The sequence below is a fragment of the Astatotilapia calliptera genome, chromosome 14, assembly GCF_964374335.1.
Source record: "Astatotilapia calliptera chromosome 14, fAstCal68.1, whole genome shotgun sequence".
Classification (NCBI taxonomy): Eukaryota; Metazoa; Chordata; class Actinopteri; order Cichliformes; family Cichlidae; genus Astatotilapia; species Astatotilapia calliptera.
In genome coordinates, this window is record NC_137435.1 from 17,329,407 (window position 1) to 17,357,157 (window position 27,751).

Here is a 27,751-nt window from a genome sequence, read left to right on the forward strand (position 1 = left end):
GTTTAAATCTATATTTTCCCCTTTTAAATCTCTGCTTTTAGTTACTTTACGAATGATTAAAAAATGACTCAAACATCTCAGTAAAAGAGCTGCGGTTTGGATACATTAGCAGTGTAGTTTTATGAACTGAAATGAAGGGTCTATGTTGTAGTTCAAAAGCTGAATTTTACATGAATAAAAAGCATTATGAAGACGTCATACTGCACATATTTTTTCCAGCATTGCTCAAACCAAACTATCAGTTTTTATAGCTGCACAACACTGCCTCCTGGTGTTCGTTGTTTCCCAGGCCTTGTTTCCAATCTAATTAAAAGCGTTTACTTGAATTTTTATGCTACAGTATATTATATACTGCATATTTTATGGCTGTGGTTTTAGTTGTGTGTTTATAATATGAGAAAACAGAATCTGATCTGTATTACTAAAACAAACTAAAGCTGACGAACCTTACATGTTAGTAATGGGATGTAATTGAGGATTCAGCTCATCGTACCCAACCTATGTTTTACATCATTAATGTCTTCATTCTCTGACAACCTGATTCGATCAGATCCTGAGATGGGATCACATGATGACAGAGAGAGGGAGAGGGGATAGATGGGTGTAGAGTAGCTGTGAATGGGAGATGACAGCAAGCTGAGGCACACAGACACTCGTGCCTTCCCCCCTTTTGCTGTAGCGTACACTACTACTACAGCTGCAGCCTTAGCGATGGAAGAGGAGATGTAGAGGGGAGGATGGTGGAGTGAGGCAGGGCGGGGCTGTTGAGTGACTGAGCGAGAGGCAGGAGAGGGAGGAAGCCTCTCAGTAGATGACTGAGACACAGAGGGAGGAGGAGGAGAGAGAGAGAGAGAGAGTCCACAGGACGTGAGTGTCAGCAGCAGAGGAGGAGGAGGAGGGGGGAGCTTCCAGACTGGATGACTGGATGGGCCCAGCAATGCCTTGATGGAGCATGGGCCAGGTTTTAGGATTCTCCCACTGCCGTGAGTCTGCTTTGGTCCTTCAGTTTGTGTTTCAGTGTTGGGGGCGTCTGCATTTGCTTATCTCACCTTTCCATCATCTCTTATATTCCAGCTCAGTATCTTTTCCTGCTAACTGCTATGAGCATCGTATGTGTTAGCTCTCCCCCTCCCTCCTCTCCTGCATGCTCTCTGTTCCTCTCTACTGCTCATACCTTTCATAAACACATGGCTTAATGGAGCGGATGCAGTGCAGAAGCAGATTGTTTGGTTGTTGTTATCTAGCGTTGGATAGCAGATGTTTATTTGGTTGTGTCTGAGAGGGCTTTTCAGCCAGGCATGTTAGGCATGCAAGTTATTTCAAGCTGCCACAAGCTTCTGTTGTGCTTCCATATCTGCCTTTTATTTCAGCTTTCTGACAGAATATGGGCACGATCCTCTCTACATTTAAATTAAAGTGGCTGCTTATTTGCATGTGCAGACGAGAGTATGCTGCTTCGTTCCACTCCCTGGTTTATTTATTAGCTAAAGTCATGCTGGCTGTCTAATGTAGTGAAGGCCTTTACTGCTGCCAGCACAACTCTGCAAGGAAATGAATCAATATGCAACAAAATGGTTGATATGCACACAGTTTTATGCTTTGTTGTTTTACATAGAGGTTGAAATTGCTGAGTAGGGTACCTCCCAGTCTTTTTCAATGTGTACAGTGACAGTTCACTTATAACCCTTAAAACAGTGACTCATAACGAGTTACTGCAATGCTTCTTTTGGGGTTTTTAATCATTAGAAGAAACACCTACGTTCAGTGTTTGCCAGGCTGTGAGCTCAGTGTGAGATGGTGGAAAGAATGGATTTACAGCAGCTTGCCTTAAACATTCCTGTTTTACCCGTGGGTTCATGCAAAAGTTTCACTGTTTTGTCCTTTCAGAGGAATATGGCTCCGTGGCATCCACTCCAGACTCAACTCCTCCCTGCACTGATGGTAAGAAGCAGACACTTAACATCCCCAGAGATATTTGGTGGCAGAATGTCTACTCATTGATGCAAGTTCACCTAAATGCACCTGTTATTCAACTTCTCTAATGCTAGCAATGAAGATCCACAGGTTAGACTAAAGGAACGCTGATTTGTTCCTTTTTTGTAAGGAGAGCTGTTTTTGCACTTATCAAAGAAGGCTTCATCTTTCGACTCTGAACTCTTTCTTCTCCCTGACATCAAATAGGATGCCTTGCAGCTTTCATCTGACGTTTCCATTTAATAAAACTAAAATCTCTCTCCTTGCATAGCACTGCAATAACACTAGTAGCCCCAGTGTCTTTAGATTATTTGTAAACTGTTTTTTTCCCAGCTTGTATCCTGTTTCTTTGTCTCTCTCTGTTTTGTTACTGTGTGTCAGTGTGTACGTTGAGCTCACATCCATCTTGTTTTTCTATTCGTTCAGGTGGAAATGAGGAGTCAGAGATGTATGAGCTGCACACGGCCAGGGAGTGGTCCGACGACGATGAGGGGGGCGATGGAGATCCAGATGATGATGATGAGGGACTGGCTTCATCCCCGTCTATTTGGGGCACACCGCGTCAGAACTCCTTCGAGCAGACTTTCTCCTACATCGCTATTGCTGAGGCTGAAGCAGTGGGTGCCTCTAGACTCCTCCGCGATCGACGCAGGGCTGGTTCTCGAGGCAGTCGCACTCCTCTGATCCGCACGGACACCCTGGAAACACTGTTGGACTCCCCTGATGCAGACTGGGATCCTCAACTGTTCCTCGGTAGAGATGAAGAAGAGGAAACGTCAGAAAGCAGAGAGCATGATAGAGTTGAGACGAGGACAGAAAGTGCTGGAGAAAGACGGGAAAGGGAGCAACAAAGACAAACTGAAACTATTACAATTCAGCCCTCTCCCCAAAACCTGGACCCAGAACCTCAAGAGAGAGATGAAGGAGTTCAAAGAGAGGAGAGTGTTGACGAGAGTGTGGAGAATTCCCCTTCCATCCTGTCATCCCTGCAACAGAGCCCCTCACAGATACTTCAGAGTGAGAAATATGTGATGAGGTTGCTTCATTCTGTGTTGTGTGAAACTCTAAAATATGTAGTGTCTGAGAAATCTCAGGATGCCTCAGTACAGAGATGACTAGCTTGGTTGACTGAGCAGTAGGTTTTCAACCAAAAAAATGTAATGAGCTCTTTGCACAACTGACTTGTAATTTTAAGCATACTGAGCATTAGAGTAGATGTTTTATAAGTGTAGCCTGTATCCAAAAATCACTATGAATTCTTATGATCAACTAAAGATACATTAGAATACAAAAAACTGAGTTTAGGCCTGGGTTATTGATTCTGTCAGTCAGCATAATGATCTTGTCAAAAGTCTTTTGAAGTCCTCATGTGATCTACAAAAAGATTATGTTGTTGTATGCTGTTTTACCTTCATTTTATATTATTTTTACACTGAATTTAAACATCTTGTAAAGGAGTCTTTCCAAATTTTACATTTATTGAGTATAAGAGACTTTTTTTGTTTGTTAGTTCCTCCTAACAGTCTCCACTTTAAAATCTTCATGTTCTGAGAGCTTAAGTGATGACCTTGCCTTGAGTCATGCTTCACGTTAGGGTCTGAGGCAGAAGTGACGACAAATCAAAATGATTAGACAATTGTAGCATCGAAAGGCCGCATAAATATTTTGTAAACCCACTTTCCAGTGGGTTTTTATGAATACATTTCATTACATATAAATTTATTGTGCTTAAAAATTAAAAAGTGAGAAAAAATAGCATGTATAAATAGAAGAGCAGTGGAACCCCAGATGTAATTTTTATTTCTAAAGGCTGTAAAATACCCAATTAACAACTCTAATCTAAACTACATTCAGTAGTCTGATAGCCTCATATATCATTTGTATCTTGTGATCGTGTCAGTGTAAAAGAGATTTTGTTTGTGGTGAATGTTATAAAGACAAATAGTGGTCAAATCAAACAAATCCGCATTCTTGTGCAAAATATAGTTTGCTGCTGTTTAGTTAAGCACATTCAACGTGATGGCATTACCATAGTGACACATTCTTCCTTTTCCCAGCAGCAGCAGCTGAGCCAGTATCTCCTGTTGCCAGGGAAACCATTTCAGTCAAGCTTCTCACAACTGTGCGACCGGGAGACCCAGCGTCATCTGCGCCGCCTGCCATTGGCCTAAACACTCAGGAACAACTGGTCAGAGATCACTGGTTTTCAGCACTTAACCTAACAGAGGACTGGGCAGCATGCACACACATAGCAGGTAGGAGAATAAAAAAACGTCTGTCTTCTCCTGACCTCTGCCTCTTCTCTCGTTCAGCAAGATTCTTTCACTGAGCTCAATCAATACTTTAAAGAAGGAGAATATCAGATTTCACTTTCTGCATGGACCTTCAGGAGCAGGCAGACAAAGATAACTGACCCTCTCCCCACCCCCGTAGAAGTGCTGGCTGTTCATTGTGTCTCCGTAATAACCCTCTTTTGGGATTTAAGGAGTGATTGGCTCATTGTGAGCAAACCATAGCTGGCACTGGCTGACTTTTCAGATTCATGCTGATGTCAGCAACACAACAGAAAGAAAGATGCACATAGTATATGGGAGGAGTTTCTGTGTATGCAGATTTGTGGCAGTTTGCTAGCATTGTAGTGGTGAATTGACCCTCGAAGTGGATCCTCCATCAGAGTGGAGCTCGGTCTTATTTTAGACGACTGTTTGAGCGTTAATAAATGTGCGGGCAGGCTGATGACAGAGATTAGGGTCCCCTGAATAAGTACTGCAAATATATCTATTGGAATATCATGTTTCTTTTGGTTTTATGACTGCTTTTAGTAGCATTGTATCAAATTTCAAATATTGAAACTGGCAATGATAAATGACTGGGTTCTCATTCAGCACCCTTTTAGTCAGTCATTTTAGGCCTTGTACTGCTAGTTGTTTTTAGACATTTGATAGCTTAAGCATTTTATCTTGTTTGTTTTGTCACATTAAATCATAAGTAGAATTTATAACTCTAGAAAAGGTGAAAAAGAATGCAGCTTTTCAGTTGCTCTTCTGTTTTTTTGTCAGCAGTGGAAACAGAAAGATGGGACCTGGTGACATAACAGAAAAAAAGACACTCATTCTCCTGTTTCACACAATTTAAAATATGAACACAGCTCTATAAAACAAACTCCCAGTTTAAAGGAATGGATTCATTCATCTGTCAGAAGATCTAGTGTAATGGTTGCGAATCATCTCTTTATGGGTGAAGCTCTTGTATTTTCTAAGAGTGCTGGGCGGTGCTGCACATGAGATTATTTTGGGCTGTCAGGCCTTTGGACTGCTGAGCGAGCAGTGGGTGGCCAAAAACAGCTCACAGGGGTGAGAGGTACACACAGAGAGAGGGGCAGAGGGTGCGAGGGGAAACGCTGGAGCAGCAACCAAAATGGCCAGTAAAGGTGAGATGCTCTGGATGTGGAAATAGAATTTTCTACACCTTTATAGGTGAGCTGTAGGTCTAAGCTTAGTGTGATGAGCTGAGGGACAACTCCCACAAAGAGCTGTGTTTCATTTCAGTTAAATTGATGGCAGAGAAAGCTGCAGATTCAAGTGGTGGACTGTTTAGCTTTCTGACTGGCTTAGAGAAGGCTGGTCTGTCAGAGTCCTGAAGGTTTAAACTGAGTGGATTTCCTGCTGCTCGCTGGGGATGGGTGTTTCCATCAGCTGCAGGTGTGTTTGGCACTAAACTAATCAGTTGTTCAAATATAGCCACATTTATCAGTACCCTGGATTTAAATGAGCACCAGCCATTCAAATGACTATAAACTTTCAGTCATGGGTTGTAATATATTTGCCAGCTGGGTTCTCTTACTCTTTGGTGTTTCCTCTTTAGACTGAAGAGCTGGCACAGATGGAGTTTCATTCTAAAGTAGTACGAGGTTTGTGGCAACATGCTTGAGCTGACATGACCAGGCACAAGTGAAATGGATTTTGGGGGCTGAAATGAAATTATGTCAAGCCAAGGTGGCATAAAGGACGAGTTGGCTCTATTACTTTTGTTTGACTGGTTAATTGACAGTTGATTGACTGTTTGTTTGATTAATTATAATCAAGAATACAGTAACATCCTGTATATCGTAGTTAAAGCACTGCAGTTTAGCTAATGTGAATTGCACCATGTTTTAGCTCAGTACTTGATATGTTGTGAACTGTGGATGCGCCTGAGTAATAAATAAAAAAGACCAAAGCCCTTTTGTACCTTTTTTTGTATATCTTTATTTCTACTTTTAATGTGGTCATTTTTGTTTATGGGCTTTCCTCACTTTTGGAGCCAGGCTCAGTTGTCCATAAGGTGCTGCAGTTCTTCATCTTAGTGAACTATAGTGGACTGAAGAATTAAGCTAACTTGTAACCAGTGAAATACTTCCTGTCATGTGGAGATTAAATATTTAATGCATGGGTGGGCAATTCATTTTGCAAAGCGGCCAATGGGACTGTTGTGGAGAGCCATACCAGCAACTCTGAACTCAATTCTGGTTAACATGATTTTTATCTATTTATAAGCTTATTGGTGCAGCCCTTCACAACAGTCCCAGTTTCTCATGTGGCCCTTTGGAAAATTGAATCCATTATTTAATGTCTTAAGTAAAGTGACTGAAAGTGGAGCCCAACTGATATAGGATTCTAAGACCGATACTGTTACCGATAGTTGATTTAAAAATTCGAGATTCTAATATATGTGCAAATTTTTTCTTTCTCTCTTTATGTTCAGTTGTCTATTTATTTGTTTACTCTCTGACTGTTGTGTTTGTGGCATGTGTTGCCAACAGGGCAATGTCAACACTCATAACATGGTTGAAGGGTGTTTCTCCAATTTCCTGTTTGCTTTTGAAGTTTTGATTTATCAGCCCTCATACATGCCAATGCAAATCGATCAACAAACAGCTAATATTATTTGTCTGATAAATTGTTCAAGTTCTGTTTGGAAAGAAATTGCTAATAAATAAATGAAATAAACCAACTTTAGGGGATTACAAGGGGAAGTCACAGTGTTTTTGCATATTTACTCGATACTCGTGTGTTTAGAAAACCCTGAGCAAGTAATAGAGAGCAAGTAGTAAAGTACAAGTACAAGTTGTGTGAAGATGAGCCAAATACAATGTGTCTTCCATGGCCAGTTTTGATGTCATACTGCTGTTTATGTGTTATTACACTAAACACGTATCCTGCTGTGTCTCCATGTGAGTGTCACTGTCCCGGAATGGCAGCAGCACAAACAAACACAATGAACAGGTGTGTTCCAGGGGCATCATGGGTATTAATTGTGTGCAGTGATGTTTATAAATAACCCACCTGCTGTCAGTACACTCCATTGAAAGAGGCTTCCCTTTATTCTAATGCTGAGGCTTAGCATTTCGCTGAACGACGAGTACAAAGTACCAGGTCTCTCTCTGACAATAATTACACAGCACAGGGACACTGCATTTACAGTGAGCTGTGTGATGGAATTTTAATTACTGTTAATTGCTTAATCGTTTTCTGTAACATTAAAATTGTTAAGAGAAAAAAGATGACCCACGAATTCTACTGCGTACATCAAAGTTGTCCACTGTAGTACTGCATGACTCTGCAGACGCCTCAGTCTCCAGGGCAGCTGTTGCTGGGTGACAGAGAGGGAAACTAACAGGGTGTGGAGAAGGGGCTGCCGATGTCCTGACGACTGACAGCAGGTGCTGTGAAAGGCTGCATTTAAATTCCCCTCAACTGCTTGTTTCCCTCTTTCATCTGAGGGCTAAATTTAACTGGACCTAGAGCCTGATGTGTCCTCGGAGCTGCCCTGTGTGCTTTCATGCCTGAGGCTTAAAATCCCTCCTTGCCTCATGTCTTCAACCTCTCTGGCCACCCTTTCCATCTCTTTTCCTATGCTCCAGGTGCTCTTTCAATGGTGCTTCTTAAAAAATAAAAAAAGGTATTATTCAGCCGAATGTTGAGGAGTTTAAATGATACAGCAGCTTTGTCAAAATCGAATATATTGTCAACAGTTGCCTGGACTTTTCAGCCACTGTTTTTATTTTGTTTGTTTTTTTACTTCCTATTCTGTTGGCTCTATCTTTTTTTAACCTTTCTTTTCTTCAGTTGTTGTCAGAGGTGTACTTACACTCATCATGGGCATAAATGTCATGGTAATTTGGTGCTTTTGCTGAGTTTATTAAACTGTTCTTTTTCCGGGGTGGCGTGATTATACGGGTAAATCTTTAAAAACTTTTCAAAGCTTGAATTAGGGGCAAATGTTTGTTTTTAATTCAGATTTTCTCCAATCCAAACTGGGTCAAAAATAAACTCACATGCCCAGTAATATTTAGTTTCATGTACCTCAGCAAGTTGCAGCTTGTTTTTGTTATATATCAACAAACTTCTGGCATAATTCTGGCTAGATATTTGACTGCTATTCCATGCAGAATTGGAAGAGTTAGATTAGGTTAGAAGTCAGGGGTTTGGGAAGTCCAGTCTAGAAGTTTAATGTTAGCCTGCTTCATCCAATCCAAACCCAGTTTGTGTTTGGGATCATTGTCCTGTTGGAACACACAATTGTATCCAAGTTTTAACAATCTAGCTGTTTTGCAGTGAAGTTGAAGAATTTAGAGGTAGTCATGCTTCATTATTTCATCCATTTTCTGCAGTGTACCAATACCAATGGTAACAAAACAGCCACAGATCATGATGCTACTACCACCATGCTTGATAGTTGGTACTGTGTTAGGTTTATTGTTTGAAAGCCTCACCTTTACTTTTCCAAACATACCTCTTGTGATTGTGGCGAAACAGGTCAATCTTCATTTTGCCTGCCCATAAAATGTTCACTAAAAGGCATTTGGTTCGTCCATGTGGGCAGCTACAAATTTCAGTTGAGCTTAAAGGTATCAATTTTGGAGCAAGGGCTTCTGTCTTGGTCAGCACCCTCAGTCAAGGTCAATATAAAACTGGCTTTGCTGTGCACAGTGATGTTGGTGTTCCAGCAGTTCCCAGTTCATTGCAGGCTTGACCTTCGGTGCTTAATGGACTGTTTCTGAATATATAACCAATTTCCCTTCCTCTAAGGGTGACAGTTCGTATCTTCTTTTGAACCTTGGCAAAATGGTGACGCATCTGAATAACTTGTACTCTGAATCTGCCCTAGTTTAAAATTGGCTCAGCGAGACCTTCCAAACTTATTTAAACCTACATTTCTCCTTTTCCTTGAACTCGGTCATTTTAATGTGTGCTTTAAATAAATCCTTTAGATGCTGGCAAAGCATTATTTAATAAAAGATTTAAGTGAATGTATGCATGTTTGACTCCTCTACACCTCTGTGCTGTACAATCATTCCACCCTGGAAATAGAACATCACAAAAAAAAATATTGTAAAAGTCTCAAATTTCCATGATATTTGTGCTTATGATAAAGCATGTACATTTCTGACCACACGGTACCTGCCTTGCCTTTTAGTGATGGACTTGATCTACTGGAAGGACACGGAGCGGAGTGGCATGGTGCTCACAGGGTTAGTGGTGGGATTGCTGTCCCTGTTCCAGCTCAGCATCATCACTGTGGTCTCCACAGTCTCCCTGGCTATCATGTGCTTCACCATCTCAGTACGGATCTACTACCAACTCCTCTACATCCTCAGCTGGGGTGATGGAGAACATCCGTTCAAGTAAGATGCTGTGCTTTTATTTAATGGGGACTTGACCTTTGTTATTTTAGTTTTTATACAAATTAATATAGAATGTGCTCAAGACCAGGGGGTTAAGATAACAACTTTCACTCAGGAAACCTTTATTTTTTTGTTTGTTAAAGCATACTTGAAATATTGTCACTTTTGTTGAATTTTCCTTATAGGATAGTCATCTTGTTGCAATGCCTCTTTATAAAATGATAGCTTTATATGTAAAATGGATTTTAAATAGCTGCTGATGACCTGGGAAGTTTCAGAGATTGGGCAACTTAATGGCTTTGAAAGTTATGACAAGTATATGTGCTTGAAGTATTGTGTGGAATCTGTGTTTTTAAGGAGGAATGACTCAGAAAAGACTCAAAAATAAATGCAGTGCAAAGAAATGTGAGACTAAATCTGACATTTCAGCATCTAGCTTCTGCTTTTGTCATCCTGTCCTATCAGGTCTTATTTGGACTTGGACATCAGCTTCAGTGGAGAGCAGGCTGACCTCTATATGCAGAAACTCATTGTGATGACTCTGTCAGCTGTTGACACTCTGAAGAGACTCTTTTTTGTTGGCAACCTTTTTGAATCCCTCAAGGTAAGTTAAGCTTTTTAGTCAAGTTACTTTTTTAAAATGATGTGTGTGTATGTGTATACCAGCTTCATATTTACTCTCCTAATCACCTGTCTTCAGTGATTTGTTTCGCTTTGTCCAGAACCTCTCCTCTCCATTTTTATCTTAATTTTATCATCATTAACCAAGATATCATCCTATCTCCGTAGTCCTTCATTTTGCTTCATCATCTGTCATCTTCCTCCCTGCCTCATCCCTCTATCACTGGAGGTTAGGTCATTGCCGACTGTTACTCTCATTCTCCCGGCTCAAAGCTGAAGCCTCTCCTCCTAAATAAATTAATAGCACTGCTGGCAGCTGTCAGTCCCTGTGACATATTTTTGGTAATTGTTTGGAAGGCTAAGTGTCCCTTTGGATAAAGAACCCTTTCAGATCAAACTGAAATGCCTCACTCTTCTCATCCAACCCTTGGCTATGCCTCTCCTGCTAGCAAGGCCAAACCCTTGCTTGCAGGAGAGATCATATTCATCAAGTCAAGAGCGGAAAATCTGCCAGCATCACATAATTAATGATTTATCTAGTTTGCTGTGACGGAAAATGCTTTGTTGCAGTTTTTTAGATAAAACTTGATTGACTTTAGGTTTATGTCCTTTCTCTGAAAGCTAATGCATAAAATGCCAGTTCTTAATCAGCCTTTTGACACAGTCATCATTAGGCTCAAGTCATTTCAAATGTAGGTGTGTTCTTGAGTAATGCAAGTGATACAAGTCTAAGAAAAGTTTGAGGGATCCTCTGAGGGGTCAAAACGGTCAATCAAATATGAATAAAAAAATGTGTGATGGCTACTTACCTTTGATTAAATTTAGGGTAATTTCCACTTATTTCATAGAGAGTAGTATTAGACTGGGATAGGAGCTATTGATGCAGCATTCACTATACACGTGTACCAGTCAGTTACAATATAGTTAGTAAACCTCACTGCCAGTATTGGAATAACATGCAGAATACTCTAGTTTTACCAGTATCAGTAAAACATCTACATAGATATGAAATTGTAGCTGTTAACAGCAGGCTGAAATAACTCATTTGCAATAAATGGTGAGTCAGCGTAAGCTGACTGAGCCCCTTAATCCCAGGACCCCCTGTTCTCAACCCTGACCTTGCTGGAATGTGGCATGACACACAGGGATATGAACTCAGAGACACCCGGGATAAGCTGGAGTCTCCTTCCATCTGACACAGGGTGTCCCATGTCAGTATCATATGTACAGTGACAGAACTGAAAAATGAGGGGAAAGAGTTGTATCATATTGGGGCGTGGGGGTTATATTTAAAGCTTATTTTATCCGTCAAGGAGAAATGATGTCAGTGACAATAATTTAATGAATTCTGTATCATATTTACATAATACAGTGGAGCAAAATCAACAGTGTGTTAGTGTGATGGACTGTTTTCTAGAAGGAAATGAAAACCAAATGGAGGTTTGCAGGAGGGTTTCTTGATAACAGCTTAACTTTCTGGTGAAAGCTAAAGTCTGTGCAGCTGTTTCTTTATTTTATGTTTATTCTTTTAGTTCCTGTTTCTGATGTACCTTGTGACATACCTGGGAGACCTGTGCAATGGCCTTACTTTGCTCATCATCAGTAAGAAACGCATATCATCACTGGACATATGAAAGCTATTGATACACTCTTTGTTTATCACTTTGGCAACTCTACTTTTTTTTCTCTTCTAGGTGTGATCGCTGTCTTTTCTCTGCCCCTTTTTTATATACGACGTCAGGTAGCAACTTTTTTTTCTATTTGTACACTCACTGATATTTAATGTCCACCATATCCTTTAACATTTGTACCCTTTTTCTGTTATATTCCAGGAGCAGGTTGATGGCGTTATTGCAAAAATCCAGGCCCAAATTGACAACGTCAAGGACATGTGAGTATGACGCCATCCTGTGGCAGAAAGGTGCTATCACCAACACAGTGGAGCTCATGATCTCAGATACTTCTTTTTACTTTAAGTATGCACCAGAGCTGACTGCACAAAGTATCATTCACACTGTTTAACACAGTATATAGTCAATAGCACTATGCAGTCTATAAGAAAAATAAACAAATATGCCAAATCTATTCATTGCTGCAGTACTCAGATATGTTTTTAACACTATAAGGAAATTACATTTTGAACATGTTGAAAAAAACTGAATCTTTAGGCACTTTTTTTTGCAGCCTGTTGTAGAAACACAGACATAAACGAGTATTTTTGCACAAAAAGGTGATTCTCAAAGTGCTGTTAGCTGAAATGCCAGATATAGCAAATATGATACAAAGTCAAATTAATAAAAGCAAATAAATCTTACATTCATTTTTGTTTTTAATTTAAAATATATATATTTATACATTTCTGGCGAGTGTGTCATGATTCAGCTTTAAATGGTAAATAAATAGGATATGACTAATAGAATAAAAAAATAAATCCAGCAAAGACCTGAAACAGGACCTGAAAAATGCATCTGGCCCTTCAGCTGATCCATCGACTGTACATCAGAAATGGTTTTAGGGGAAGGGTGGCTGTCATTCTTCAGGAAGGGAAACAGGGAGAAAAGGCTGAGGTGTACCAGATTACACAAGACCTGGACTGAAAATCAATGACAAATCCCACTTTACATTTTTTGAGAAGGGAGGCTCAAGATTTTGCACAGTACTGCAATTAATAAAGCAAACACATTGTACTTTACATCACAGCATTTAGTTTCAGCTGGTCAGCAGACTGAGACTGAACATGATGCTCAATGATTTGTGTTTAGAAAAAAGCAACAGATTTTTAACTGTTAATCAAATGATTCTCATCAGAAGAATGATCCACCATGGCTGTGCAGCATGACAATGCTATTAATAATAATGGTAACTAATATGTTATAGTGTATTTGCTCATTATCTGCTAATTATTGGCCGAATGTTGAAGTATAGAGTGTTAGTTTGGAGATCCATTGTTACAGTTGCATGAGTTTTTAGCTCTTTTTAGCTCACAGTGGGATCTCAGAATTTTTAATGTTCACAGCCTGGTTCCATCAACCAGATGTGTCCTTGACCTTTTTTCCTGTCTTTTTTCTAAACAAGAAAATAAGTAGGATTAACAAACCTGGTTGTCGATCCAAACTGGAACCACTTACAACCAAAATAGTTTATCCATTTCCCAGTCATGCCTTCCAAGCCCACGATAATATGCTGATATAGTTAATGGCAGTAACAGTATCACGCACACACAATCCCAAGAAAAAATACCAGGTAATCCGTATCAAAATGGCTTCAAGCCACTAAAACAAACCAGGGAGGGATCTAACTGAAGTAATTTAAAAGGTTCTACTATAAGGCTGGTAGGACGAGCTAAGGGGACTAACTATGTTGGAATGTGTTCCTTAAACATAGGATTTATCAGTGAGGCATACCTGTATAGTTTCTGGCAGCACATTAACACACACTTAACAAAAAATAATGGTGGTGGATGATGCTAATTTTCACTTATTATCACTTATGTGTCTCCCCTGTAGTCTTCAAAGACTTGTCCAGGGTGGTGGCCCTCCTCCTGATCCAACTCCTGGTGGTGCCAAACCCAAAACCCAGTAATCACTCATGGACAGCGACTTAAAGAGAAGCTACATGAGTTACAGACTGTCACTCAGATGTCTTACATGGCAGTCTGTGCTCAGAGCTCCAAAGAACAGAGCTCCAGAAACGGGGAAGGGAACGAAAGGGAGGTTATTTAAATGAATGATGATGAGGACTACGCATGGTACTTCACACTAACTGTATCCAAGTTATGGGGGTTAGAGGATGGGGCTGAGATGATTCTGCTTCATGGTGTATGAATCCTGGATAGGACTCTTGCTGCTGGTTTCGAAGAAGAAGAGATTCTGCAGCGCAGGTGATTGCGCATGACCATCTTTGGAAATATTGTTTTTGACATGTAAAAAAGAATTCAAAAAGTGTCTTAAATTGAGCTGTAGTCCAAAATGAGGTACAAGACCATAAAAGGGAAGCTCCCACACTGACAGCTACACGCCTGAGTAAAGGGAATTGAGTCGTTGAGGGGATTTGTGCGAGGAGCACTAAAACAGGGGTCAACACAGATCACGGCAGCATAAAACTGGCAATTAAAGACGTGTGTGAAATCACATGTACATTTCTCCATGCATATTCATTCACATGACTGTTTATCTGTGTGTATGCAGGTGTGTATGGACGTTTCTGTGTTTGTGTGTGCATGTATGCGAGTAACTGACATAGAGCTTGCTCAAACAAAACTGTTACCCAGCAATTAAAGTCACATTTCTTAATTTTCCAAAATTTTGTGTTTCTTTTCACCCTCGCTGGCATCCATTTCTATTCACTATCAGTCACCCTTTTTATGTTTTGTGTGTTTTTTGTTTTTTTCATTGCTTACACTAAAAGATTCATGGATGTAGTGAAGGAGGACATACAGGGAGTCGGTGTGATAGAGGAGGCTGTTAGGGAAAGGGTGAGATGGAGGCAGAAGATCCGCTGTGCTGACTCCTAAAGGGAGCAGCTGAAAGGCACTGCTTTCCCTCCTTTGATATAAACAGAAAGATAACTGAGCTCCTCGGTGACTTTAGTAATTTACAACATTATAAATTTTACGAGAGGAAGTTCTTCACTGGCAGAGTACCAGAGGTGTCAGTGTTGCTGAGGAGTTTCATGATTGCGTATATGGGCAATAGACAAAGTGCTAAGATTTCCCATGTTCTTTGTGCTCTTAAAGTGTTTTGTCTCCCGTTGTAGAGGAAGCTTGTGAAGGAACGTGAAAGTGTAATACAGCAGGTGCCTTTTTAACCGCAGGTTACAGTGCATGATCTGATTCACAGTACTTACAACTTGTTTCCTCCAACAATGCACCACTTCTCGTATCAGCCTAACCATTTGTTTCCCAATAATGGAGTTTTGTATATGTACAAAACTTACCGGATTCCTATATCTGTACAGGGCAAGGTATCTTATATGGAACTGTAAGTAGATCTGTTTTAGGAATAATAAAATTATTCAGGATACTCCACAGTTGAAGTCCATATTTCCCTTTAGTGTCTGCTTTTAAAGCTCACACAAAGACTGTTATGCCTTATAGATGTGAATTTACATCCTACAGAGAAAGCATAGATATAACCCGTTAAAAACCAAAACCTAATGGCCAGTTAGTGTCAGAAATCATGTGCTGCTTGGTCATAGAACTACAGTAGTAGCATAGACACACCCATCTGTCCTTTCTTTAAAAAGATGGGTGACAGCAATATGTAACCACACAGCTTAACATGTATAAATCTGTTTTGTCATGATTCCTGTGTACATATTTAGCAAAGCTGCTACTAATCCAGCCAAACTTCATTTTCATAGAGTTGTCATACCAGGCCTAGATTACCAGAAGTTTTTGTTTTCTATTTGCCTTGAAAATATTAATCTAAACAGAAAACTGACTTTTAATTCCTTTTCATTTAATTTCCAAACAATTGATCACTCGTGACCTGCATTATCTTAGTGCACTTTTCTTTGTATTCCTGAAAATAACTAGTTTTATGGCTGGAAAAATAAACTCTTGAGAGATCAATTCAACATATACTGTGGCTTTTTTAAACAGACAAGAGTATTAACGCTACCTGTTTTCAGGTATGTCAGTTTCTCGCTGCAGCCACAAGGAGGCGGCAAAAGGCAAAACATTTGGTTCAGTTTTCGAGGTTTCCAGTGTCTTTGACAAATTAGCATAAGAAAGCGGATCACCTTAGATATTGGACAGTTTAAAACTGGCCGATCACGTGGAGAATACAATAAAATTTCCATTTATTGATTGATTGAGTAATCTTGTAGATTCTGGATGTTCCTTCTTGGAAAAGCGTACTAGTACAAGGTAAAGTAAGTCAGGAGGCTGAAGTCTGCGTATAAAATTTCAGCACTTTTTATATCCATGTTCAAAAAGGGCATCAAGGCTTCCTCCTAACTAGTGAGGACACGTCTGGACATGCCTGCAAGAGATCAAACATTAAGCCCATAGCAACGCAGTGTGTAACAGGTTAAACGAGAAAACTACACAATAATATATTGAAAGGAAAGATTGATAATAATAATAAAAACACAGGATCGTCCCTCTTGTTTTCTAATTTTCCCCAAACAGTTTAATAAGGGTAATGTTCTTTTCTTCAAAGAACACTTGGATTCACACTCCCACGTTGCTGGGCGGAGCCAATGAGAAAAAGTAGGTGGGATTAGTCAAATTTATCCTAAAACACACACAAAAAACACTTTGGGTCCTCCCTCGCTTGGTAAAACTGCAGTGTTCAGCGGTGCAGTACTGGACGATAACTTCCCGTACTGGATTTGACAGCGCGCACAGGAGGAGAGGTTTTACGCACGAGCTCCGTTTGCGATCATTACCGTTTGGAGGGAAGAAAAACTGCAAAGGAGGAAAGAACCTGTTCTCATGGTGGGTGTTTCACCGGTCCATCGAGGAGATCGCGGTGCAGAGCTGGCTGACTGAAAGGCACCTCCACTCAGAATGGATTACGGTAGGACCATGGCCCCTCCAGTGCCTCCTCATAAACCCAAACCTACCCGGCCAGGACAGGCGCAGGAGCGGCTGCTGAAGTGCGTCCTGCTGGGCGATGGAGCGGTGGGGAAAACCAGTCTGGTGGTCAGCTACACCACGAATGGATACCCGACGAAATACGTCCCTACTGCATTTGATGACTTCACGGGTAAACAGACATATTATTTTATTCATTTTATTCCAGATTTTAGAAATGTTGTGAATGCACAGGCAGACCGTGTATGTGTGTCACCTGTCATAGCTGAACATGTCCAGTTTATTTAAACGAGGTGAATAAACTTAATAAAACTTATGACACTTAAAAAAAAAAAACTCCTATAGAAAAATCTGTTGGTTTCCATCTACCTGTCAGTATCACCCATTTTTCACAGGATGCCTTTTCAACTCTTGCTTGTTTTAGAGATCAACTTCGCCCCACCGCACCTATATTCCCCAATGTCCCTCTATTATTCAGATGTTAAGGACTGATAGATGTCTTTGTGTTTCCTGCTATCTTGTCCTCCATCAGCGGTAATTAATGTGGATGAAGTATCCTCCCTGGTGTAGCTGGGTTTCCATTTGGCGCTGTACCACTTTCCAAACTGTCTCACTAATCCCTGGAAGCTTTTGCGATGTAAGAGAAGAAAAACAAAAATCCTTTGAAGGTGGTGTTTGAACCCGAACAGTATTGGAATAGAAAAAAAATACACGGTGACCTGTTGATCGCTTTTATTGACGTGTGATCGCATCTGTTATTTAGACATACCATTTGAAATGCAGTTCTAGAGCAACATAGAAGCTGTTTTGCTTTTTCGTGCAGGATTATACCCTGATTTATATACAAAAATATTTTGGTATTTTACCTTTTCAAAATCTAACATTTTTATTTAAAAAGAAAACGGCTGGCTATGAAAAAACTTGTAAACTTAATAGCTAATTCCCTGACATTACTCTTGATAAGCATTAAAAGGAACAATGTGGCCAACCCAAATCTCATAAAACACTCTTGTAGAGCACACACCACCCTTAGACAAGTGCTGGCTCAACTCTTCCATACAGAACAGAGGTTGGTTCACTGGTTCACGGGTTTTGGATTGCACAACTCTGCCTATTGTTGTCAGCCTTGACCCGCAAGGCCTCTCTTCTATACTGAAACGGGCACATCTGTTGCAGTAGCTCTGAGGCAGAGATTGTCTTTCTCCCTGGCCTGACAGAGAGTGATTGTGCAGTTGGGGCCCTTAATAGTGATGTCATTTTTCAGTGCCTGGAATCAGAGCGTTCCCTTGAAAGCTGATTTCTGAGCAGTTACACAATGCCACAGGTGGCAGAGACTTGGAGAAGCGGGAGGCTAGGAGACTGGACAATAAGGAGTTTTGGATGACAAAATCAAAGGAGTATCATATGTCAGGTATTAGGAAATGATTACCCAATGGCATCTCTCTTATGTTCCTTCTTCTGTGTCCTCCCGTGCTTCCCCCCCTTTGCATCTGTGAAAGCAGGGTGTTCTGACGGCTGTCCTCCTATATGAATAGTTCCAGCAAAACCCTTTGATCAGGTGGTATGACCAACCACACGCTCCAGGCCTATTGTAAATGTTTCCATGTGCCTGCTGCTCTGCGTTGTGTTCAGTTTTCTGAATAGAATAAATGGCCCTGTAATGAAACTCACTGTGAGATGACTCACTCCCTTTTCCAATCTGGAAATGAGGCCAATTGGAAGAGAGTCACTAAATAAACAAAATCTGCTTTGTTTTTACCCCCATGCACACACACATAGACACACCATCAGACAACCTTTGACTGGCCTCTGCCAAAACACAGCACAGAACAAAGCCCACCGAGCGGTCTGAGCAACAGTAAAGTGTTACGGTCTGAACGGTAACTGGCAGAGTGGGTGGGCGAGACTGAGCAAGGCCATTTGCGAGCTGGAAGAGCAGAACAGGCGGCAGCGGGGAGTCTTTTTTGTTTTTTAAACTGTAAGGGTTTTGTTTATTGCTGAGAGTGTTGCGGTTAGTAGCTGTGTGTGTGTGTGCATTAACTCGAGTGTCAGGTGGGGGTACATACACAGCCTTAAAACTCATACTGTCACCTGTGACTCACTTTGTTTTCTTTCTGTCCCTTTCTGTATCTGCAGCTGTGGTTCAGGTGGATGGGAGCCCAGTCAGACTACAGTTGTGTGACACTGCGGGACAGGTGAGTTTGCACACAAACACATTGCATTACCACTCTACGCAGGTCATTGACATACAGTGCCTGCATGCTTCTCGGCCTTTGCTCTACATAACTCTCACATGTTGGTTGATTAGTCGCCGTTGCTTGGTTGCAGTGTCATATGCAGAGTTATGCAGGAATAGTTTTTAATAGCACATATTAGGGTCCTTGCATGCTGCTAATGTTTAAAAAGACATTTAAAAAAAAATCTTGAGTACATTTGCAGACTCATCCTCACTATTTTTGAGGCACTGAAACGATGGAACAAATAATCGGTTAAACGTCATTTGGTTATAAAATTATAATTAGTTGTGAACTGTTTTCTGTCAGTTACTAAGGTGAATGAACTGTGCTACACAGAGCTTGCCAGGTAAATTTATTGACTCATTATTATGTTGATAGGCCAATCTTGGAAAGAACATGTTGTGAAACAGTGTTTCTGTTTCTCTGGGGCATTGGGTGGTTGTTTCATAACCCACTACAGTCAAACCCTGCCCTGGGAGCAGCATATTTGACATTCACAGCCGCTGCGAGGGCACTGCCAGTTCTGCATAGAATCAAAGACAGTTTGGCTATAAAGTGGAATGAGGCATTTGAGTAAACCCCTAATACGTGTAAAACCTCACAGCATGTTCTGAGCTGTTCACGGCCTTAAATCTGCACACACATACACGCAGACGCATCCGCATGCAGACAAGCTGGGGCAAATTCAACTAGATAAAACTCTACAAACACTTACTGTAGTGATGCAATTCTATACGAGGGTGGGGGGAGAGCTTGAACCAGAGACTGGTCGGGTGTGCCAAAAACGTTGAGATGAGAGAGGAGAGAGCGAGGAGAGATGGAAAGACACAGAAGGTCTGGAAAAAGATGATAGCAGACACTTCCAGGGCTGATAAACAACGTCGCTCCTCACTCAGAGATGTTGATACGTGTGTGTATATTCTGCAGATGGGCCTACGTCATCAGATCACAAAGCGCAGCCAGACCTTGTGTGTGTCAAACTCAGAAGCGGCATGTGCTGGGCCTCAAATCCACATGTGGAAACTGCTGATATTTTTTTTTCTGCACATTTTAATTGTGTTTTAAAGGGCAGAGAGCGGGCTTGTGGCATTGTTTAGTTAAATAAGGATTAAGAGATATGTGTTGGAAAGGATGGAGTTAAACGGAAAAAAAGGAGAGGTCTGAGTCAAGTTACTGCCAACCTTAATCTGTGTACTCAAGGATGTGGGAGGCCCATGTAAGTTAAAGCTGTGTGGCTCCAAAGTGTCAATTTAAGAGATTTACTGCAAATGGTATAAATGTGTGGGCAGGATTTGTCTGTTCTGAATATTTGCGCAATATAAACACTATTGAGACGGTTTGTTATTTAACAGTTACTGGCACCACTCCCTTTCCTGTGATGTGATGTTACAGTACTTGAGTGTGTTCAAGTGCATCCGTGTGTGGTCAGAGTGAAGGGAGGTGGCTCAAATCAAAATAAAGACTCTGAACCAGACATATGTTAAAATATATATATATAAAATAAAATTTCTCTCTTTGTTCTTCTCCATCAGGACGAGTTCGACAAACTCCGCCACTTCTGCTACAGTCGGACAGACGCCCTGTTGCTCTGCTTCAGCGTGGTCAGCCCCGCTTCCTTTCAAAACGTCTGGGAGAAGTGGGTCCCCGAAATCCGCCGCCGCTGCCCCCTCACGCCCATCATCCTCGTAGGGACGCAGTGCGACCTGCGGGAGGACGTCAAAGTGCTAATCGAGTTGGCAAGAAGGAGGGAGAGGCCGGTGCCGGAGGAAGATGCCAGGGCGCTGGCGGAAAAAATCGGGGCTGTGACGTACGTTGAGTGCTCGGCACTGACACAAAAGAATCTGAAGGAGGTGTTTGATGTGGCCATCTCTGTGGGACTGCGACAGTCTGATAGGCGAGCGCGGCGGGAGAGGAAGGTCCGCAGCACAGCCGATAAGATGAAGATGCTCTCCAAGGCCTGGTGGAAGAAATATGTGTGCGTCCAGTAGGGGGGAAGGAGATAATATTTCTGTAACTGATGTAAAACTGGAACTGCTGACGTATTTGGGAGTGTTGAGTTGGATGTAAGGACTCCTTGTTACTTTCACATGGACGGCCTCAAATGACCTACTGTGACTTTAATTCGATGGAGCAACAGTTCAGCAGGGGCACCTGGCTAAGCTATATGGCTGTTTGAGGATTTGATGGTTTTACTTTGACCAGAAAAGACCCTATGTTGATGCCTAAGAGACAGTATAAGGTTGTAACCACTGTCTGCTCTTCAGAGCCGGTATGTAAAATGTGACTGTGACCATCATGGAACCAAAACTTATGGCACTAGGAAAGTGTTACGGCTCATGGACTGCATATCATACAGAACTTGTCCAAAGGAATTCCAGCTGACTTGGGGGTCGTTAAGGTGATGATATCGCATATTAAAAATATACTCTTTCTTTTTTATGATTTGGTTCATTTCTTTATCAAAGTATATTATTTCATTTGATCTACACTGTAACTCGGATTTCAAGACTTGTGATAGATTTTTTCCCGATTTTCTTTTCAATTTTGTTTTATTGAATTCAAAGCGTGAACTGCTCCGCCTAAAAGCCCAAATTAAACATTGCAAGCCCTGCACTTTTTCCTAAATGAGAGGCATCTGTGAGTCAAATAGCTTCTAAAAATAGGCTCTGTAGTTTATCAGATTTAACTCATCCTTTTAAAAATTTACAATCAAATGTATATGAGTATAATTTTTTTTAATGGAATGATGATGACATCTCCAGGATGTGTATGACCGTTTTGAATGGTGTGTGTTGTGCTACAGGCTGTTGTAGTTTTGTCACAGCTGTTAATTGGCCATTAAGCTCCTTTACCAATAGATTGATTTTGCAAAATATTAATGGCAAAGATCAAATACCGATCATCATCCAACCAACACAATCTGGAGAACACATCTCTGCTGTAGGTTTATGGAAGATTTAGCAATATCGGTTTTCACTTTGACTGATTCCGAAATGTTAAAGCCAGTTCGACTTCATGACATTTTGTTACTGTTACAATGTTGCAGCAATACATGGGTTATACCACTGTACCTTGGTTGTATTATCCACATTTCATGCAACGGACTTTGGACCAGTGAAAGAGTGGAAATCCTTCTTCAAAAGTAGGATCCAAGCAGGTAAAGGCTCTTAGCTGCTCCGCTCACTGCTTTGGATGATCAAAGGGTCTTTCGTTGTCAGTCAGTATAAAACCAAACTCTCTCCACTTTTGAGATTATGCAGTAAATGAGGTGAAATCGCCAAAGAGACTGATTCTGTGTTTGCTTCTTATTTTTCAGAAGCCTTTCATTCATCTGTCTATTTATCTGATCTTTCTGGGCCAATAACTGATCAACAGCAATACACAGCAGATGTATGAGATCTCACACGCCGTTATGTATGTTACATAGTGATCATTTGATGTTTGTAATGTCATCAGGATAAATCTGCTTGTACAGATACAGTATAAGTGACTCGGTCTTTGTCTTTGCTGTCCCAACTCTAAATGGGCTCCGTATGATTGTTTCAGTTTGTGTCTGATTCTGCCATGAGAGAAATTCTTTGGGTTTTATGAGTGGAACTAAATAAAATGTGAAATATTTAACCTGCTTTTGTTGTTGACTCTTCTGTGGAGCTGTGTTACGTGGTCACGTGGTAGAGGGCAGGGGAATGTTTCTGAGGTTAGTGGTTACTACAGAGCATGAATAGACGTTTTTTTTCTCCTAAAAGAGAAATTTGATCCAAATGTAGAGGTTTACACACAGGGTTTTATTTGTTTGCCACAATGAGGATCAGAACAACAAACACAACTCTATGTGTGTTTCCTCTATCTTTTCAAAAGTAAAATATCCCCTCTCTAGTCCCCTTTATAGCATTTTCACTATTGTTATCAGTCGGATCTCAATTAAGAATCATTACACTAGATGTAGTTGACTCAAATCACCTTATAGCACTGTAAAAGTAATATACAGTAAGTGATCATTAACCATGAGATAACCTGACAGAAAACAACAGTGAAGAACTGCTGCATGTTTTATCACCAGTCATTTATTCTGCAAGGTAAGCAGTTCTCTCTAAAATGAACTAAAACTTCATTTTTGTTGGAAAACGCTTCAAAGATTCAGAAACCTCAGAGGTTTTGTCGGGAACCAAGACTTTTAACTTTGCAGGATCAGATGATTATAATTGACTAAAATAGCCCTTTCCTGCCATATATAGCTGGGTGTCTACACCACACTACAACAATGGCAGAGAAGGATGGTTAGGTAGGTATCTTGTACTTGTTTAGAAATGCTAATGATAGGGTAGGTGACTAAAAAGAGAGTCTGTGTCGTCTGGCAGGCTGCAGATGAGTATGCTGTCCGGCCTCAGAATGAGTGAAACTAAAGCAGGAGTTATGCCAAGTGGTCTAATTATGATAGTTAGCACGGCTCCACTTTCCACCAATATTTTAGTATGAAACCCCATTGTTGTGTCTCAGCAAGGCAGCTGTCTTGCAAAACGTCCTGTGATTTAGCATTGTGGCTTGTGTGTTTGACTGTAATATCTACCTGCCTGCTGGAAGTTCAGGTTATTGTCTGCGGCTGTAAGAATGTCCAAGCGCACGTCTTTCTGCTAATTTAGACTGCAATACGTATTTTACTGCATAAACCAGAAGAGCTCAGTATGAACATATGTGGGGGGATTTGTGTTACAAAATGTAAATAAAAAGATTACGTCAATGAGCCAAACCCATGAAGATTATGGAAGTCATGTGGAACTCACAAAATATTATCATTCACTGATAATCTGTGCATGCAATGGAGCCCATGCATGGTCACTGGTTAAAGAAGTCAAACTAACATTCATTGCTCAATCAGATTTCTCCCATTATGGCAAATATTGGGTTCAGTCCAAAAAAGATGCTCAGTTTCTCTTGCCAGTGCAAAAGTGCCTTTAATCTGTATTCTCTTTCATGCTCAGCAAGTCAAGATTCCTCTGGGAGCAAAGAGACATCTAGTTGTGCAAAAGTCAGATCAGTGACCTGACTAAACTCTATGTGGTCTCAATTGCTAGTTTTAGGTCTTTTTTAAGACAACTTTTTGTTAATTTTTTAAACGACTAAAAAGAAGGATAAAACCGAGTTTGCTTCACAATGGCTTAGCTTGTGATTGACAATTAACTGCCGTATATGAGCATGCAGTGTCCATCAAGTCTAATCCACCCCTCACCCTGTTTTTGAGACAGACATGAGTAAGGTCCGGTCTTCACCGACCATCTCAAAGTGTCTAATTCTGTCTTTTCATGATCCCACGTTCACCTGAAAAAAGCTTTTGACTAAACTGTGACACTAATTAAACTTGTGGACATACTTTATTTCATTTAGCAACTGAAGGAGACTGTGCAGTATTAGTCAGCGGGTGGCTGTAGCTCAGGAGGTAGAGCAGGTTTTTAGCAAGCTTTTAGATCTATAGTATATGGATAAAAGGAATAGGCCATAGCACTTATATTCTTTGAATTCAGTAGATCTTAGTCCCATTAATAGACTGTTGCTATAAAGAGCTCGATGAAAGGCTTTAATAGGATGCCAACATTGCAACTAGTGAGTTTGTGAAATTTCATAACAGTAATAATATCAAAGTAAACTGAAACCAAAGAAAACTCTGCCACAAAGCTTCAAAGCATGGGTTTGGCATGGGTCCGTTTAGCAGACGATTTATGACTTAACCTAGCATGCTAACATTCCCTTTACACTTAAGTTTGATTAGTAGCAATGAATACTATTCAACTCTAACACAGTAAAGTAGAGAGTAGCTATTTCCTGCTTTCATGCTAAGCTAAGCTGTGCTAACTCAGCATCATGTTGGATAGACGGTGATGAGAGTTGTAACAATCTTCTCTTCTAGCTTGGCAAGAGAGTGCATTTCCTATACTGTCAAACCACTCCTTCTAGACATTTTTTTTTTTAAAAATCAGAAAGAGCTTAAACAGCGCAGATTTTTTATGCCATTGAACTCAAATACAGAGTATGATTACTTAATGGTTCCAGCTAGCAGCACTTCTTCTTGGAAATGGAAACTTTCAGCTTTCTGTCAAACCAACACTGGGTGAGCTAATGGTGTGAAATGGGTGGCCCGGTCAGCTGTAGCCTCCTTCAGCTGTAACAACCTCAAAAGGTTACTGAACTTTACAACCCTGTGAGCACACCTCCTTACATAACTTCTAAGAACCATTTAGGTAACAACTGAACTCTGACTCCACATGAAAGTGTAGATCAGTAATCAGTTCTGATGTCTTTCAGTTGATGAAGGATTTCTGAGGTACCCCCCCAAACGCAATTGCCAGCATAATGACTGGAGCTCAGCCCACGGGGTGGGATTACTGAAAGACATTAACCATGTTAATCGGGTCTGTGGGTTGAGAAGGGGTTCAGCAATGTGGACTGTGGTCCACTTTGTACATTGTCTTTAGGATTAACTGTTGCCCAAGCTTGTGTAATGCGATGCAATATGTCTGGGGCCCGATTAAAAGATATTGATTGAGTACAGTTCATTATTCTTGACAGAAATCACTTTTAGACCTCAGTTATTTCAGTGACTTGTCCTCATATGTTCACAAAACTAAAAGTGTTAGGTGTTTATGTGATTGTGACAAAGGACTGCAAAGACGTTCTCATCACTGTACCTCTAGTTGAATAGGAAGTTTTAAATGTTATCTAAATTATTTGCTGAAGCTTTAATGTATAGGTTTACGAATAATATTTTTATTTTTTCTCCTTATTTCTGATGACTGAACCCACCAGCCGGCTGTTGGCTCACACTTGGTTGCAGGAGTGGCCTGTCTGGCATGCTACAGTATGGCGCAGCAACTAGGATTATGTTTTAATAAGCTTATATAAACACCCCCCACAGTGCGCTCTCATTATGGGAAGCTAATTGAGTCGCTCTGTCCCAGGGGTCAGCAGGGCCTCTTTGAACAGCTCTGTGTTTTGCTATAAAGAGGCCCATCTCTGCCTTCAGAACATCTGTCCTGTAGTCTGTAGAACATGTGTCTTTGTCTCAGGCAAACTGTTTGGACATGCACATGTATGCACTTACACATGTACACTGTATTTGCCTCCAGCTTCTTTCACATCTTGAGGATAACTTTAAAAAAATAGCCCAATAAATTCTTTTTTTTTTAAACAGCAATTTGTCAGCAATGGTACAGTCCTCTATCCTTGTTTCAGTCCACTCTGCGAATAATTATTATTTTCATCAACCTTATTGGGGTTTTAAACTGTATGCTTTTTATATGAGAACCTCATCTCATTTTTAGCAAAGCCAGCAGAACGAACAGCAAAAAGGTTGGGATGTCATGAAAGTTATAAAGCAGACCGCAAAAATCTCCTCACTTTTAGACCTACCACCAATATGAGACAGATATTTTTGGTTAGAAGTGACATAGATCTAAAATGGTTTGTAATTAAACTTCAGGAAATAATACAACTCTGTGGCCAACAGCGACAGTTAAAGTTCTGATTAAATTCATTGTCCCAGGCGGATAGACCATATAGGTTGTGATGACACGTTGAATTTTAGTTTACAGATTTCCATGACAATTTAAGGTATTCCAATAAAATGATCTGTAATAATTTGTGCTTTCCTGATTTTTTTTGAGTGTTGTTACTTTATAAAAACATGTTTTATATTTAATACTAATTTTGACCAGTTAGTTGCAAAATTTAAGATCTAACATGTTACATCTTAAGTATTAATGCTTTGTTAAAAAAATTACTTCTTGAAGAATTAGGTAACTGTCCTATTTAGCAAAGTTAGCTCAGTACCATTCAATATTAGCATAATTGTAAGCAGCCTTACTACAATCATATAAAAATTGTTTATCACATGATGAACTCTGTGCAGTCCTGTGACGAACTAAGTTCACCCATTGACTTATTAGTTTGTTAAACCACCTTCAGCAGCAATAACTTGAGGTAATTGTTTTCTGTTTGACTTTATCAATCTCTCGCAACATTGTGGAGAATTTTTGGCCTGTTCTTCTTCACAATGTTTCTTTAACTCATTGAGATTTACAGTTTTCTGCCACAACTTTTCAATTAAGTTTGTGGACTGGGCCATAGCCGCACGTTGATTCTTTTCTATGTAGATTCTTGCTTACTTGGGATCATTCTCCTGTTTCACAACTGTACCGAGGAGTACTGTGGTACTGTGGTTGCAAAACAAGCCCAAATCAGTGCCTCTTCACCACTGTGCTTAACAACGGATATGTGTTTTTTGTGCTTTTCACCAAACGCGACTCTGTGTATTATGGCCAGACATCTCCCCTTTGATCTTGTCTGTCCAATGAACATTGATCCTTTGGTCTTGTGGTTTGTTCAGATGCAACTTTGCAAACCTAAGTCGTCTTGCCATGTTCTTTCTAGAAAAGTAGAGATTTATTAATGGCAACCATTCCCAACCGTTCAAACTGTCATCATCTTTAATATTTAACATGCTAACTGAGGCCTGTAGAGTTTGAAATGTAGCTCTTATTTTTTTGTTTTTTATTTATTTTATGTTTCTCTGAGCGTTGCACTAGCTTACTCTGGGGGTGAATTTGCTGGGGGATCCACTCCTAGGAAGATTGTGGCCTTGTGCCAACACAAACTTGAAGACTTCAGACCAGCAAACTCCCAAATCAAAAACTTGATGATAATCAGATAATCAAGTGCATT

At 40.5% G+C, this 27,751-nt stretch overlaps 2 protein-coding genes across 3 annotated transcripts; both read left to right on the forward strand.

Moving 5' to 3' along the window:
* The first annotated feature begins 806 nt into the window (after positions 1 to 806).
* On the forward strand, positions 807 to 14,563 carry rtn2a (reticulon 2a). 2 transcript variants are annotated; one of them, XM_026191595.2, is made up of 10 exons: positions 807 to 983; positions 1,888 to 1,941; positions 2,401 to 2,991; positions 4,032 to 4,229; positions 9,433 to 9,640; positions 10,106 to 10,244; positions 11,794 to 11,863; positions 11,956 to 12,002; positions 12,094 to 12,152; positions 13,768 to 14,563. In XM_026191595.2, the coding sequence occupies exons 1-10, from the start codon at positions 953 to 955 to the stop codon at positions 13,841 to 13,843; spliced, it is 1,473 nt and encodes a 490-aa protein (XP_026047380.2). In that variant the 5' UTR covers positions 807 to 952; the 3' UTR covers positions 13,844 to 14,563. The 2 variants fall into 2 exon arrangements, with proteins under 2 accessions (XP_026047380.2, XP_080145065.1); XM_080288939.1 differs by having other exon boundaries at positions 4,035 to 4,229.
* Positions 14,564 to 16,540: 1,977 nt separating this feature from the next.
* On the forward strand, positions 16,541 to 22,660 carry rhoub (ras homolog family member Ub). The gene is made up of 3 exons (XM_026191600.2): positions 16,541 to 16,974; positions 18,939 to 18,997; positions 20,572 to 22,660. The coding sequence occupies exons 1-3, from the start codon at positions 16,776 to 16,778 to the stop codon at positions 21,025 to 21,027; spliced, it is 714 nt and encodes a 237-aa protein (XP_026047385.1). The 5' UTR covers positions 16,541 to 16,775; the 3' UTR covers positions 21,028 to 22,660.
* The last annotated feature ends 5,091 nt before the right edge of the window (positions 22,661 to 27,751 follow it).